The sequence below is a fragment of the Pezoporus wallicus genome, unplaced genomic scaffold (assembly GCF_028554395.1).
Source record: "Pezoporus wallicus isolate ANWC-B61680 ecotype Strahan unplaced genomic scaffold, APGP_CSIRO_Pwel_v1 contig_8226, whole genome shotgun sequence".
NCBI lineage: Eukaryota > Metazoa > Chordata > Aves > Psittaciformes > Psittacidae > Pezoporus > Pezoporus wallicus.
Genome location: NW_026635187.1, coordinates 1,372,472 through 1,388,024, shown reverse-complemented (window position 1 = coordinate 1,388,024; position 15,553 = coordinate 1,372,472). Strand labels below are relative to the sequence as shown.

The following is a 15,553-nucleotide window of genomic DNA, read 5'->3' as shown; positions in this document are numbered from 1 at the left end:
TATGGTTTTCTCTTGGTGATAAACTTGTAGGGGTTCTGCAAAGTCATCAAAGGATTTTTCCTTTAGGTTTTAATTCTGAGAGTTCTCTAAACTCCAGCAAGTTTGAAGGGCTTGTTTTAATCACTTAATGTTGCTTATGCTGAGTTCAGGACGTGCCTAGACTTCTTGCATTTTCCTTTTTCCACACAATTTGAGTATGGGATGTATTTAAATTTGTTGCTCTGATCCGATTTTCTGTAGAAAATTAAAGGTGTGCTTGAATGAGTCCTACCCACAGGACACAAACTCCAGACATGTCTTTTCTTTTGGATTTTTTTAAAACAAAAAATCAGTGTGGTTCTACGTGTTGAAAACTTGCGTATCTTAATATATAATTCAGGCATTGTTGTTCTGTATCCAGACTCTTTAACATGGAACTATTTTTGTGCTCAAACACAAGTGTTTTCCACGCAAGACTGATAATGAAAGGTTGTAAATTTGCACCAGGGTAGTATCTAAGAAAGTATTTTCCATTGTGATCATGGAGGGAGCTCTATAAAGAAGCTTTTGAGGGAGCAATGCTTATTAGTGGCCAGCTGATGGCTGAAGCAAGTTGGGAACAGTGATGTAGTTCTCACTGCGGCTCTGGAATCAGAAATTTGTGCTTGACCTCAGTTCTGAAGTGAGATCAGGATTCACTGTCCTTGATAGGCGGACCCAGGCTGTAATTCCCTCTGTGGTTTTGTTCTGAGCAACAGAAAACACCAATAGCCTTAGCTATAAATATAATAAAGAGTGAGATATGGATGAATATGAGTGAAGGATATTTGAGTTCAAGAGAGAAGTTAAGTACAGAAATTTAAATTTTTAAAAAAGCAAAATTTGGTTGTTGTTTTTTTTTTTATGGTAGTATTATGAAAGTCATTGCAAGAGGAGGGGAAAAAACCCATTGAGTGTGTGAGTAGCCAGTACCATAGAGGTTACTTGGAAATAGCTCAGTTTAAGACTAGATGTTGTAGGAAGACAACTCAGAGGCTGGTAAAGAGAGGTCCTTGGGCATTTGTCAGGAGGGGCAAGTCACTCGGTCATGTTCTGCAGACCAGAGTGGGTGAGCTATGCTCTTGATACAGTGCAATTTGCAGGTCATTGTTCCCCTGCCCACCTGGAATGCACAAAGCCGGGAGCCTGTGACTGACAACATGGAGAAGTTTGCTATTGAGACAGAGCTAATTTACAAGTATTCCCCTTTCAAGTCAGAACAGGAAGTGATGGAGCAGTTTAATAAGATATGTGGTGAGAAAGGTATGTATGGACAGTGCTGGTCACAGGCAGAGTATTTGGGGTTTGGCTGGAATTCATCTTATCAACTTGTTACTTGCTCAGGGACCCTGGTGATAATCTTTAACCTCAAACTAATGGATAATGGAGAGCCAGAGCTGGATGTGACTTCTGACCCCCGAGACATTCAGATGGCAGAAACATCTCCAGAGGGAACGTAAGTGTGATGTTACAAGCGTTTGGGCTCTGATCATTTTATGTGTAGGGTTTAGCTATATACTGTGTGCATGTGCTTTTTAAAAGCTGCTCTTTCTGTGGTGAATTGGAGAGTTTAACAGATCTTTAGTTTGTTCTTAGCGGTTTGGAGTTTATGTGGGTAAACATCCTGGAGGTGTTATGTTTGTGTGCTTGCGTGAATGCCTACTTTTTCTTGTCTCAGTTTAGTCAAAGCAGCAAACTCAGCGCTCTTCTTTAGGCACCTTAAAACAAAGGAGCCCTAAGCTATAGGTTTAATCTTCTATGCTCATCAAAGATGTTTTCATCAGAATGACAGCTGGTTGTGAGTCTGTGCTGCTTTCAAACTCATGTTCAGTTGTGTGATTAAATAAACCCTGGCAAGATGTGACCACCGCACAGGTCAGCCTGTATGAGTGAATGGTAAAAGGGTAGTACTGACGGGGTGTATCAGCACATCATCCTGGGAGCACGAGCAGCTCCTGGATTTCCTGCAGAGGAGAAAGGAGGATGTGCTCAGAGGACAGTTGGAAGAGCATAGAGGGTTGTTTAGGGAAAGCTGCCTGAAAAGGAAAACATGAGCTCAGCTGAGACAAATGCTTGATTAAATCCCAGAGCTCTATGGGCACACCTAGTGAGTTTTACCTGTATAATGAGATTACACACTGCTTCCCTGAAGTGCTTGAATTTCTCATAGAAATACAATTTCAAACACTGTAAACCTAGCTAATTCTGTATGCATCAGTTTGATGTTACTGAGTGCTCAGGTGCAGCAAACTCCTTGGCAATCTGATGTGATTCTCAGTTTCTTTAATGTGTGCTGGTGAGCTTTCATGATTAGCACTGATCACTGGAAGGAGCTTCTCTCTGACCTTGTGATAGCATTTATGTGTGTGATCAGTGCCGTTCCTGTCAGAGCATACACTCCTGAGTAACCGAAGGGTAAGAGAACATGCTAGCAAGTGGGGCACACGCTTAGTGTTCAATGGGCCAGTTTATAGGTTTGACCCATATTATCCAGCTGTATTCAAAACATCCTTTTCAAGCTACGGTGATACGTTCATCAGTGTTTTGTAACAGTATTTAAAATGTACAGCTCAATAGAAACTCTCTGTAGAAGACATGGGTAAAACAATATTAAAAGAAAAGCCTCACTTAACGCTCCTGCCCGGTAATTAAAATAGAAGGGCCTTGTCTTGTGCCTGGCTTTCTTGCTGAAGATTGTCCCTTTAGCATGTTTTGAAGGAGAAGGCTATGAGCTGAGATGCATGGGGTGTGAATCCTGCTTCAGGTGCTTAAAATACATTGGGGTAATGCAGAGCAGTGTGGGCACTTGGCTACTGGGTAGCATTTTGTTGTAAAATAAGAATCTTACAAGTTTTGTCTTGGAAAAACTTGTTCATTTGGTTTGGATAGAGGACAAGTCTCTGTGACAGTAGTATGTGACATGGCTCTTAAATGGTTGGGAATGAAGGGGAAAAACTGTGGAGGAAAGAGGAGGTGGAAGGCAGACTGAAAGAGACTCCAGGATGAGCACTCTGACTAAAGAGACACTGATTACTCGGGGCTGAACTGATACAGGCATCTTTGAGCTACATGGGCCAGACTGGGATAGTGTCTGCTGGTGGTTCTACCAGGAAATGCTGAACAAACTGCTCAGTTTCTGTAAGCATCCATCCCTCTCTTGCAGAAAGCCCGAGCGCCGCTCCTTTCGTGCCTATGCTGCTGTGCTTTATATTGATCCCAGAATGAGAATCTTCATAAATGGACACAAAGTACAAACAAAACGACTTTCATGCTGCCTGTATAAGCCCAGGTGAGTATTGGACCCAACATCTGCAGATGTGTAGGACTTCTTGGAGATTATTTATGGAAAGGGTTTAACATTTTGCTTTCCAGGTGTATCCTGCATAATTCCATGTTAAAGCTACAGAAACAGATCATATGGAAAAGGAGGTAGATAGTGGAAAATTTAATAACTTGAGTAATTTGTGCAATTTGGCTCCCTTTCAGAGCAAACCAAGAAATGAAGATAGTTTTTGTTCAAAATTACATATCCATATGTAATTTGGGTATGTATCGGTTAGGTAGCTGTTTTTAAGGAAATAAATATGGTGTCTGTTAGAATTATTACTGAAAAGAAGGGAGGCTAAGCACTTTGAAACAGTTGCTTTGAAAATTAACTTACATATGTAGCTGGTAAAGGTTTGCATAGAGATTAGGAAATACTATTCCGTCTTCCTTTTAAGTTCCCTTATACAAAAAAGTTGAAAGCAAGAGAGGTGTGCTGCCAGTTGTCTTAACAGGGACTTGAAAAGGATATAAGGATGGGAGGGGGAAGAAAAGCATGTATTTAAGTCTCCTTGAGGCAGTAGTGTTCTTCTGTCCCTGGGAGCACACAGGCTGTATTCCAGATACTATAACATGATTTGTCTTAATAAGTTAGTAATAATTTTATACAGTATTTGTGGATAGCTTTTCTGACAGCAGAAATATCAATTGTTTCAGTAGTATGGCGCACTGTCAACTTGTGTACTCATACTAACCACAGTCTTTTGTCATGATGGTTGCCTGGAGAGCCTGGCCTATTTTCAACTTACAGCCATGGCCTGCTTGTCAGGCTTGTACTTCCTCAGCTTTTTAAGTGACAATGTGTGAAATTATATTAGAAACTCGTGGATGAACAATGCCCCGCGGTTACACTTACTAGAATCAATGCTGGTGCAGGTTTATCTAACAAATCTACTTGTGCCACATCTGTGCAAACTCCTTGTAGATCTGCTTATGGTGGTTGGGCAATAAAAATTCCCAGCACTGTAAAGGCATTTACATTTAAAATCCCTACTCCTGCAGCAGAATAGAAAAGGCTACAAAGAAGGCCTCCCTGTAGAGCACAGTGTATGTCTTTTTGGTCTTGTGGCAATTATTGTAGCCTTGTTTTTCCATAAAAAGTTATTTGGGATGGGATTTGCCTCTTGAAACATCCAGAACTTTGTGTCTTAAGGCAGTTTCAGTTCCTGCAGACTCTGATCATCCTTCTTGGTGTCATCTCCTCTTCCCCAATTATGTGTCTCTGCACAGAGGTGATGCATACTCACAAGCTTCTGCCTCTTAAACACACTTGCCTTTCACTCTACAGTAGTCAGTCTGTGATCTGCATTTGGCACGTTATGATATGGGAAGGTAGAACAAGCCACTGTGTCTCAAGCACGGTTTACAAGGCTGGGAGTCGGATGTGTAGTACACACAAATGTCGTGAAACCTTAGAACTGGAACTTGAAGATCCATTCAGAGTTGCTTTGCCGCTTAGGGTCTTTGAGCTACACTGTGTGATGGGCACTGTCAGACTACATCTGTGAATGGCTATTTGCAGGAGAAAGGGTTATTTATCTATAATGTGAGGTTTTTGAGAAGCTTACCATATATATTTACTCTTCCCTTCCTCTTCCAAACAAGCTATTCCTCGAAACACTGGGATTTCCCCTGAGAATATGGGCGTATTTCACTTCCAATGGTTAATGCAGAAAAGGGGATTGTGTTTGCAGCTGCTGTTAAAGCATCACTGATTTCAGAAGTTTTTGCCTAATTGCATCGAAAACCACTCAGTTCCTGATGTGTAAATCTCCTTCTCTATTGAATCTATTGAGAAGAGTAGAATAGCATGTGGAGACTTCATTCTTTCATACAGTGATGAAATCTTGGTTTGACCTTACTGCTGAGTTTGCTGATTCATAAACTTCAATCATGACAGGATGTACAAATATACTTCAAACCGTTTCAAGACTCGTGCAGAGCAAGAGGTGAAGAAAGCAGAGCACATGGCGAAGATAGGTGAGTTTTGGGGGTATGCATGCATCCTGACTGTACTGTAGCAACAGCCAGGAAGATAGTGCCGTGCTGGATATGACCTGCAATTGCTTGCTTCTGTGATCATTATGGTTGCTCAGGAGATTAGTTACTACGGTGACTGTCAATGACCCAGACATATTCCATGTAATGAAAGGAATGTACATTGATCCCTAAGACGATTTCCTCTGGGAAATGCTTGTATAGATTGGAGTCACAGCCGTCTGCCCTTGCTCCATCTGAAGTCTGGCTAAGCTGCTGCCCTATTACCCTGCAATTCTGCTCTCACCTTTTGTGTATCATTAGCTTTTGGTTCCATTTTCCTTCTGCTCTTTCCTAGTTGAGGCAGTTGTTCAAAAAGTAAGACTTTTATTCTGTCACTTCATATAAAGTGATTGGTCTGGGTGTACAAGGTTGAAAATGAACATGAGCCACTTCAGTGTGCGCTCACAGCACAAAAGCCAACTGTGTGCTGGGCTGCATCAAAAGCATGAGCAGCAGGTTGAAGGAGGTGATCCTGCCCCTCTACTCTGCTCTTGTAAGACTCCACGTGCAGCACTGTGTGCAGTTCTGGGGTCCTCAACATAAGAAGATACGGAGCTGCTGGAGCAAGTCCAGAGGAGGCTATGAGGATGATCAGGGGCTGGAGCACCTCCCAAATGAAGGCAGGCTGAGAATGTTGGGGCTCTTCAGCCTGTAGAAGAGAAGGCTGCGTGGAGGCTGTCACCAGTCACCCCCTTACTGTCCATGAGCCTTAGCACAGGAGTTTCTGCTCCACGATCTTGCCATGCAGCAAGGTGAGACTGACCTGCCTGTAGTTGCTCACGTTTTCCTTTTTTTCCTTTTTAAAAAAGGGTGCTACTTGCCAGTCCACGTTTACCCCCGTGGACCTCATAGCCTGTAGGATGGAGGAAGATCACTCTCAACTAGTTGTACAGCTTTGAGCAAAACAAGCTTCTGACCTAAAAGGGCACAATGTGCTTTTGGATGCAGAGCATGCAGATGCAAGGTACATGGTGCTGATATACCAAAGCACCTGGTGGCTCAATTTTAGAAAGGGATCTCCTCACTCAAAATGAAATCTGTTGAATGAATCTTGCAATACCAGGGTGAAATGTACCTATTGCCGGGAAGTCTGGGGGAGAAGTGGAAAGGGGAGTTTATTCTAAATGGTAAACTTCGTGCAAACATCAGGTGGAGTGGCAGGTTTTCAGAGAACTCTGTGTCCTATTTTCTCTGTAGCTCAGATTTGTCTTTTTCCAGGCAAAATTTAGCAATTATCAAAGCTAAAAGCATTTTTACTGCTAGTGCTCTCCCTTCATGTCTGCAAGATTACATCTTAGTAGCTCCTTTTCAAGCCTGAACTCAGTCTTCATTCTGTGACAGCCTTTTCTCTGCCTACATGCTTCCAAGCAGAGCAGACGGGGCCACGTGCATCCTTATTCTTTCCAAGTCCTCAATAATTCCTTCATGGATCCTTCCTTTAAACAGCTTTTGCAGAATTTAGCCTTGCAATTTTGCTGGTGTTGACTGTGATATCCAAGCAAGTTATAAGATGTCAGTGGTGCCCTCTCATAGGTTTTATTTTGTACCCTTTTGTGTTATCCCTGTACCCTTGTACATGTCAATCCAGCAAAGGCTCTCTGGAAGTCTGACCTCTTAGGTGGATGTCTTAGTATATGCTGCATGTACTGTATGGTTGACATCATCCTTTTCCTTGTGTGTTCCAGCGGAGGAGAAGGCTCGTGAGGCAGAAAGTAAAGCCCGTGCTCTTGAGCTGCGCCTAGGTGGGGACCTCACGCGGGAGTCCAGGGTAAGCCCTGTGCTTTGGCAGCGTGTGACGTTTCAGGCACTGGGGACTGACTCAGAGAGCAGCACTGGCAGGTCAGCACCCAGTGGTAGCACCCGGTGTGTAGGTGATACAGGTAGTGACTTCAGTTGGTGAGCTGCTTGCAGCATTTGGGCAGCTCTGTGGGGTCATCACCAGTGGACGTGCTTCAACACCTGTACATGGTTTCCAGCCCAGGTGGCAAGTATGCTGATGTTCTTCAATATATCCTGCGAGGGAAGGAAGCCTGCAGCCCCCAGGCACCTTGTTTGATGTCAGCCTCTGCAGAAGAGGCCAGGGGAATGTAAGGTGTTTGAACAGAAGTAAAACTGGGTGCTTTTTGGCTATGCCCCTTCGCTGCCTGTGTAACTGGCTCCAAAGATTTTGGAGAGGGGCTGTTTGCTTCCTCCTCGTGGTCTATGGCTCTTGGCAGGGGCAAGGCTGAGACCCAGACCACCTCTGGGTGGGAGGAGAGCATGCAGCAGGTATGCCTAGTGCTTCCCCAGGTATCACCAGCTTGAAATCACTGTACTTGCTATAGGCATCCAATGGAAATAGGAGTATCCAAGTACCCTGGCTGTTTCCCTGTGCCTCCATTACCCTCTGGTTTCAGTTAGCTTAGATGTTTAGCTGCATTTTGACATTCTCTTCCAAACAGCTCTGTAGCTGCTTAAATGAGCTAGCACCAAGCACTGCACTAAATGTAAAGACATGCTGATTGTCACTCTCCACTGTCAGTGAATTCTTTAAAACATTTCAAGATCTTCTTGAAGAGGACAAAAAAAATCATAAAATGAGCAAATGATGAGTTTGACAGCAGCAGTTTTTCTGTACCATGCATGTTTGCAGATGATGCTACGCCAAGTCCAAAACTCAGCAATAACCATGCGCCGGGAGGCTGATGTCAAGAAGAGGATCAAGGATGCGAAGCAGCGGTGAGTACAGGGTGGTTCAGAACTCTGCATTTCCCAGGCTGTTCACATCTCTCGTGCTGTGCTTGGGTGGTAGAGGGAGCAGTTCAGCTCTGAGCTTAAATGTTTGTGGGCATCCTGTATGCTCTGGCTGTTAAACCAAGGGGACTGAGTTTGCTCTTCTGGTTGCTTCTGCTGTTCCCCTCTTGCTGAAAGATGTCTTTTTATTTGGCTTGTTTTCTGTAGATGTTTATATGGTTTTCACATCAGCTGTTTTCATTCTTTTGCTTTTTTATCTGCAGGTAAGATTCAGGGAGGCAATGAAATGTTACAGTGAAATGGCTTTTAGAATTGTAGGGATGTTTTCTAAAAACTTTCTAAGCTCTGTTACAGTCAGTGCTGTGAAATCCCAAGGCATTGTTCTCACTTAGCTCTGGTTGCAGTTGACTTTGCTGTTGATGTACTCACAAGAATATTCCACTTTTTTTATAAGTTTTTTTTTTTTTTTACATAGCTGTCTTATGCATTTCATAAATGAAGTTGTAACCAGATAAAAATGCTCTTCAAACAAATGCTGAGTGTGAGAAAGTTTGGGATTTATATATGCCAAATTTTTGTTCCCACCTGGTTGTTTTGCATGCTGGTTTTCATGGCTGCTTAGGTCAGAGCTATCCTAGGCTTGTTGCCAGTGATAGATCTATCACATCTAGCCCAAATTCTATGTTGTCAGTGTTCACAATAGCCCTTGGCAAATGTTTACTGTTAAAATTACTGAAATCTGCTATTCCATGTGTTTTTCTAGTAACTTATTTTAAAGGAAGGTGTATTACAGGGTACTTACACATCTGTGTGGGCAAAAAGATGGGTTTAAACAGAAAATGAATATGAAATGAATCTGTTTCAGGGATTTATTTTGAAATGCTTGACCATTAAGATAGACTTACATCTTCTATCTGCAGAATATTATTGTGCAGCGCTCATGCATGCACAGCTCAGGTTCTTTTAATACTTGATATTAGTAGACAGTCAACAGATCAGTTTAAAGGATTCCACTATTTCAACTGATCCCTTAAGCAAAAGTAAAATTCCTAACTGGGATAAAGCACATAAGTGCTAAGAATTTGGTTAGATGGTGGGGATTTGGAAGTAAGGCAGGTCAGAGATGAGATGGATGGGTAGGACAGTGGTATAGCCTTGCAGTAATTAAAAGTTTGAACCTCACATTTGATGGTACCTTCATTCTGAAATGGAGGATCCTTATCATGAAAAATCCTAAGCATGGATTTCATGGAAGCTGTGGAACCTACTTAATTTTATTTGTTAAAGAGCAATAGTTCTGTTTGTGAGACCTGGGGATTTTGTTTTATTTGTAACACAAAGAGGTCTTGAGGCTCTCTGCATTGCAGGAGACACAGTTCAGACAGGAGATCCAGGTTCAGAAATCCGTATCTCCTCACAAACATTTGAGGCCAACTTTTATTGATGTCATCTGCTGCACAGACAGAAGAAATCATGCAAATTCCTATCCTGTCATTTGTAGGAAAAAAAAAGCTCTGCTTGGGCTGTCTCTTATATCTTCCAGCTTTCGAACTTAGAGTGATGGCATTGGAAAACTTGTGATTACAAGAACTTTCCCAGAATCTGAGTATCAAAATCTTAATTTCCATGCTTTATCTAGCATAGGGATGTACATCTGGAAAATATAAACAAAATCTCATTGGAGAGGACAGTCTGTACCTACCAGTACTACACAGTACTAAAGCTACTGTGTAACTCTTAATTTTTTTGAACAAGCAGATCTGAAATAAAAATCAGAATCCATTTTAGAAGGAGAAACCATATCCAAATAAATAAATAATCTGAGAAGATACTGTCCAGCCTAAGTTGGTGTCTGTATTGCAAAGGTTTTGTATTTTGTTTATTCACATTCAGTAAGTACTTGGTGTTTTTAGCAGTAGCAGACTACAGGATGGGTGTTGGTAAACCCCTGCTGCTTAGAGGTGCTAGATCACTTCTAATGACAGCAAAGAACTAGTTTTAGTTTCAACATTCCTGAGGCTTTTTTTTATTCTCTCTTAGGGCACTGAAGGAACCCAAAGAGCTGAATTTTGTCTTTGGTGTGAATATCGAGCAGCGCGAGTTGGATGGCATGTTCATTTACAACTGCAGTCGCCTGATAAAGATGTATGAGAAGGTGGGCCCACAGCTGGATGGTGGCATGTGAGTTCCTGGAGATTATTAGGCAATCCTTTTGCTTAAGCCTTGTGAGTTCCTACGTACAATTCAGGCCGTGCAATAACCTTGTTCTGCATTAATTGTTCTTCATGAGTGTGAGGCTTACCCATTGTGTCAGCATTTAGTTTGGATTCTGGCAAATAAGTTACAGTTAATGTTGCCCGGTATTTCCCTGGTTTCTTGATAGAGTTGTCTACACAGATTTTGGTCAGACCTAAAGTGTCAGGCATTTATGCTCAGTGCCAGCCTTTGGGGCTGATAAATACTGGTAGCAATATCACCTCATTCTAGGGACAGGGAGAACAGGCCTTGAAAGCAAATACAGATATTTGAGCCCACATGCTGGGGTATGCTGGCTCCAATCTGACTTAGAAAGCTGATAAATTAAAGCCAGTACTCCTGCAGGAAGGGGTGGGTGGGTATGTGTATAACCTGCTGTTTTCAACACTGATAATCTGATAATTGATCTGATAATTGAATGATGTTAGTGACTGTGTCTTCCTCTTCCAGGGCTTGTGGTGGAGTGGTGGGTGTGGTGGATGTGCCCTATTTGGTTCTGGAGCCAACCCATAATAAGCAAGACTTTGCTGATGCCAAAGAGTATCGACACTTGCTGAAGGCCATGGGGGATCATTTGGCTCAGTACTGGAAGGATGTTGCTATAGGTAATGAAGCTTCACAGTTATCAGGGGCTGGAAGGGGAAACTTTGGCTGGAGGGCAGCAAAGGGGGAGAGCAGCCAAGACTGCAGGTGGTGATTTCTGTGGTAATGGCTCCGTACTGAGCGGGAACTTGTTTGTTTTCCAGCCCAGAGAGGTATCATCAAGTTCTGGGATGAATTTGGTTATTTGTCAGCAAACTGGAACCAGCCTCCATCTAGTGAACTGCGCTACAAACGCCGGAGAGCCATGGAGATCCCTACCACAATTCAGTGTGGTACGTCTGGCCAGGCTGTGACTAGGAGGCTGCTCCTGCCTGGTGCATAGGGGAGGGACCTCTGGCTGCTGTTAGAGAGCAGCAACATGGGTGGGAGATTTGGGAAGCAATGTGGGTAGGAGACTTGAGAACTGCTTTGCTATCGTTACCCTCTTCTAGGGCTTCTCTTCTGTGAGTTGCCATTGTCTGCATCTGATGGTCCGCTTAGATGCCTTGGTAGAAGGTTGCTTTCCTGCAGTTTATTAACCATGATGTTCTTCAGGTGCCCTTACAGAATGGGGCAGGTATGGCCAGTAGCAATGTTGAGGATGGGCTTAGAATGTCATATGAGCTGGAACTCGCCAAAGCCACCCACCCCAACACTAGAATAAGATCTGAAACTTCCTGCAGTAGAAAGTGGCCAAGTAATTCGTATGCTGATGCAGAGGCTTGCTAACCGGTACTAGGTGTGAGGACAGAAGGGAGCTGTTTACAGTCGACTTCCAAAATCAGTGCAAGTTCTCTTCTGTGCACCTCTGAACAGATTTGGCTAAGCCCTTACTCTGGTGTAAGGGAGGTTTCAACACAACAACTTTGTCTCTTAGTAGAGGGACACCAAACTCCCTTGACCTCATTTCCCCACAGGATTTTGATATGAGAATGTAACAAGGAATATGAGGCCAGTCTTGTGGAATTACTTTGTTAGGCACTCTTGCCTTAACAGTTTTCTCAGTCATTTCCAAGTTCCTCCCAAAGAGGAGGGGCTTTCCTGTCATTCTTCTGGTCTTCTGCTCTGGGCATTCTTCCAGAGACTCATTTAAGAATGTTTCCATTTTCTTGGCAAAACTTTTTTTCCTAAGCTGTTGATTTCCTGGTAGGTCAGCAAAGCTCTGACAATGCTCTCGGAGCCAAATCTGTCTTCCAGGTTAATCTAAAACTTACTAGATATTGTAAGTATTTGTTGTGGTTTAAGCCCAGCTCTGGTAACTCAGAACCACTCAGCCACTCGCTCACTCCCTACCTTCTTCCTCCCCCTGCTCCCGGAGGGATGGGGAGGAGAATCAAAAGGATGTAACTCCCACAGGTTGAGATAAGAACAGTCCAGTAACTAAGGTATAACACAAACCCACTGCTGCTACCACCAGTAATAATAATGATAAAGGAAGTAACAAAGGGAGAGAATACAGTTACTCAGCACTCGCCAACCGATACCCAGCCCGACCTGAGCAGCGAGCTGGGCCTTCCAAGTAACTCCTCCCATTTTCTTATACTGAGCATGATGTGCTGTGGGATGGAACACCCCTTTGGCTAGTTTGGGTTAGGTGTCCTGTCTCTGCTTCTTCCCGGCTTCCCGTGTCCCTCCTCATTGGCAGAGCATGAGAGACTGAAAAGTCCTTGATTGGAGTAAGCATTACTGAGTAACAACTAAAACATCGGTGTGTTATCAGCATTGTTCTCAGTCTAAAGTCAAAAACACAGCTCTGCAACAGCTACTAAGAAGGAATAAAATAACTGCTACAGCTGAACCCAGGACAGTATTTCTTTTAGTGGATAAATCTCTGACTTCTTTTGTGTTGTTAATCAGCAAGAGCCTGACTTCTGAGGTGAGCAGTGATTTCAGGACTGGCTGTTCGGTTTGGTTTGTACATGCTGTCATTGCAGCAGTGAGTTTGAGGTCCTCTAGTATCAGTTGATCCCAGGCTTCATCAGATCCTTGTTATGGATGCCTTGTACAAAATTTGAGGTCTTCCAGCAAGCATTTTGTGAGCATGAAGCAAGAAGTGGCTCAGTAGATCCTGTGCTTTTCTCTTTTTTTTTTTTTTTTTGTTTTTGTGGCCACTACTCTGACAGTCACTGGATATATGGTAATTGGGGTGGTCCCTGGGCATCAAATAGGGTTGAGAAGCGCTACAGAAAAAAATGACTTTGTGACTCAGGATGTGTATTTCTAACTTGCAAAGTGTTTGTCTAACAGATGTGTGTCTGAAATGGCGAACACTCCCCTTCCAGCTGAGTTCAGTGGAGAAGAATTACCCTGATAGCTGGGTCTGCTCCATGAACCCTGATCCTGAACAAGACAGGTAAGAATCAGTTAATGTAAAGACTTTCCTCCAGTGTGCTTTATCTGCATGTGTTTATTTTTTAACAACTGTGCTTTTGATCCTTAAATTGTACATGTGTTTCCCAAGAAGAAAACTACTGGTTTTGAGATTGTGTGTCCTGCAGAAAGGAAGACGGTTTTACTGCTGCCTTTGGGATGGGTTGTGGGGACAATCAATCCTGTATGAGTGAGACAGCACAGGTTACTGTCATTACTGAGATTGTCTTGCATTCCTGTCCTGCTAGATGTGAAGCTGCAGAGCAGAAGCAGAAGGTGCCATTGGGAACTCTGAAGAAAGACCTGAAATCACCGGAAGAGAAGCAGAAACAACTGGCTGAGAAAATCCGACAGGAGCAGGAAAAGCTGGAAGCTCTGCAGGTGAATCTGGACATCTCCAGCTAAGCACAGCATGTTTGAGGGGCCTCCTAGTGCAAATCACTAGACAATCACCTCTGTCTCAGCCTCTTATGCCACCTGTGCTCCTTACTGTGGCAGGGGTGGTTTTAATAACAGAAAATAAGCATCTCAGTTTGCTAGGGAAATGGGAGGGACTGCTGGTGTTTGGATGAAGCGATGTCTCTTGAAGGACACAGAGCACACCTTCTAACAGTTGTTGATTTGAAGCTGAAGAAGTGTTTGCAGGGCTGGGCTAAGGCAAGCCCTGACAGCCTTCAAAGATGGGCCTTTCTGAGTTTCGGTGTTTTTTTTATAGAAAACCACTCCAATTCGATCTCAAGCTGACTTAAAGAAACTGCCTCTGGATGTGACCACACGGCCTGCAGGGGAGGTAAGTGCGATACCACTGTAGGATTTGTACTGTCCTTAGCTATCCTTATTTTCTTATATCCTTATTTGTGCTGTCCTTAACTGCTCTGAAAAGCACTGACAGACTCTTGGTGTCTTTCTCTCTCTGTACCCTCATTTGTTTCAGAACACCCAGTCACCAACCCGACCTCAGCGCCCGCGATCTCCTCCTTTACCTGATGTAATCAAGAATGCTCCCAGCAGACCACCATCTGTACCTCTGGCCAAGTCCACCATGCAGCTGAAAAAGAGCTCTTCAGCTTGGCCAAATATCAGCACTCCCAAACTGGCAAGCATGCTCTCCAAGGAGGAGGCCAGCACTTCCAAGACACACCAGCATGCTCTGACAGCTGGGAAGTCTAACAGCAATTTAAAAACTCATGCCAAACCAGGTACAACACCGAAGCCACCTTCTGCTGCCCTGCAGAATCCCAGAAGCTCACGTGAGACACCCAGTCCCAAAGCTGCCAAGGTGCCAGCAGTAAAGAAGTCTGCCACTGTCAAATGCCCACAGGTGAGACTCATTGGGATGAAAACTGTCAGGTCCTTACCTACTATTCTGCATAGCCTGTCTTGCTCTATTGCATGGGATTTGCACTGTAGTCCCTGTGCAAGGTAACGTTTACTTTACTCTTGGGTTAGGGTGCCATTCCACACCCCTTATGAAGACTCGTTTCATCTCTTTCCTGTTAGACCAGACTGTTTCCCCAGAAATGAAGGAATGTTGAGTGGCAGGGTGAGTGTTTTCATGATCCTGTAGTACCTGCTAAAACCTGCTGGAAAAGCTAATGAACTACCAAATGAAATACTGGATTTTGAGGGCTTTTCTAATTTGGCTGAAAGAAGGAGTTTGTTGGAAGCATGCTGGAATTATATCTTGAGCCTGTTTGCTTCCTGCAGGCCTCCACCACTCGGAAGAGAATCTTGAACGTCTCAGAGGATGAGTCTGAGGAGGAGGAGGAGCACAAGAAAGAGAAGACAAAACGGGGCAAATTTGTGGCTGTGAAAGAAGAGAAGGATTCCAGTGAGGTGGTGGTAGAGGTGAGAGTGCACTGGTTTCCCCTTCAGAAGGTATTTGTCAAGTGTTTATAATCTTGGTGGGAGGCAGCTAATCTGAGCTCTCTCCTCACAGCTTACAGACAGTGCTGGAGAAGAAGAGCTGGCAGAACTCAAGAAATCTCAGAAAGGTGAGAAATGAACCCTTGAACTGCCTCCGGTGTCTACCACAGTGGAAAAGAACTGTTGCAGAACTAGACTCGCTGGTTAAACATGTGATTTCATTAATGAGCTTTTTAAAGTAAGAACTAGTGTAAATTTGGGTCCCAAACCCCAAGATGACTAACTGACATGAAACATTTTGTCCAGGACCCCCTTGGTTAGAAAAGAGGCAACTGTAGCATGGGAAGATCTGTAATCAGAGGCC

General features: G+C 43.6%; 1 protein-coding gene across 2 annotated transcripts in view; it reads left to right on the top strand.

Annotated features, from left to right (window-relative positions):
• The window catches only part of MORC2 (MORC family CW-type zinc finger 2), a 38,767-nt gene that overhangs the window by 18,442 nt on the left and 4,772 nt on the right, over positions 1-15,553 (top strand). For both annotated transcript variants that reach the window (XM_057411315.1, XM_057411324.1), the window contains exons 7-21: positions 1,122-1,281; positions 1,363-1,474; positions 3,182-3,307; positions 5,243-5,322; positions 7,068-7,150; positions 8,015-8,100; positions 10,156-10,296; positions 10,822-10,976; positions 11,118-11,246; positions 13,201-13,306; positions 13,572-13,704; positions 14,039-14,113; positions 14,258-14,644; positions 15,031-15,171; positions 15,263-15,317. In XM_057411315.1, coding sequence (XP_057267298.1) covers positions 1,122-1,281; positions 1,363-1,474; positions 3,182-3,307; positions 5,243-5,322; positions 7,068-7,150; positions 8,015-8,100; positions 10,156-10,296; positions 10,822-10,976; positions 11,118-11,246; positions 13,201-13,306; positions 13,572-13,704; positions 14,039-14,113; positions 14,258-14,644; positions 15,031-15,171; positions 15,263-15,317 — 1,969 coding nt within the window. The remainder of the gene's footprint in view (positions 1-1,121; positions 1,282-1,362; positions 1,475-3,181; positions 3,308-5,242; positions 5,323-7,067; positions 7,151-8,014; positions 8,101-10,155; positions 10,297-10,821; positions 10,977-11,117; positions 11,247-13,200; positions 13,307-13,571; positions 13,705-14,038; positions 14,114-14,257; positions 14,645-15,030; positions 15,172-15,262; positions 15,318-15,553) is intronic.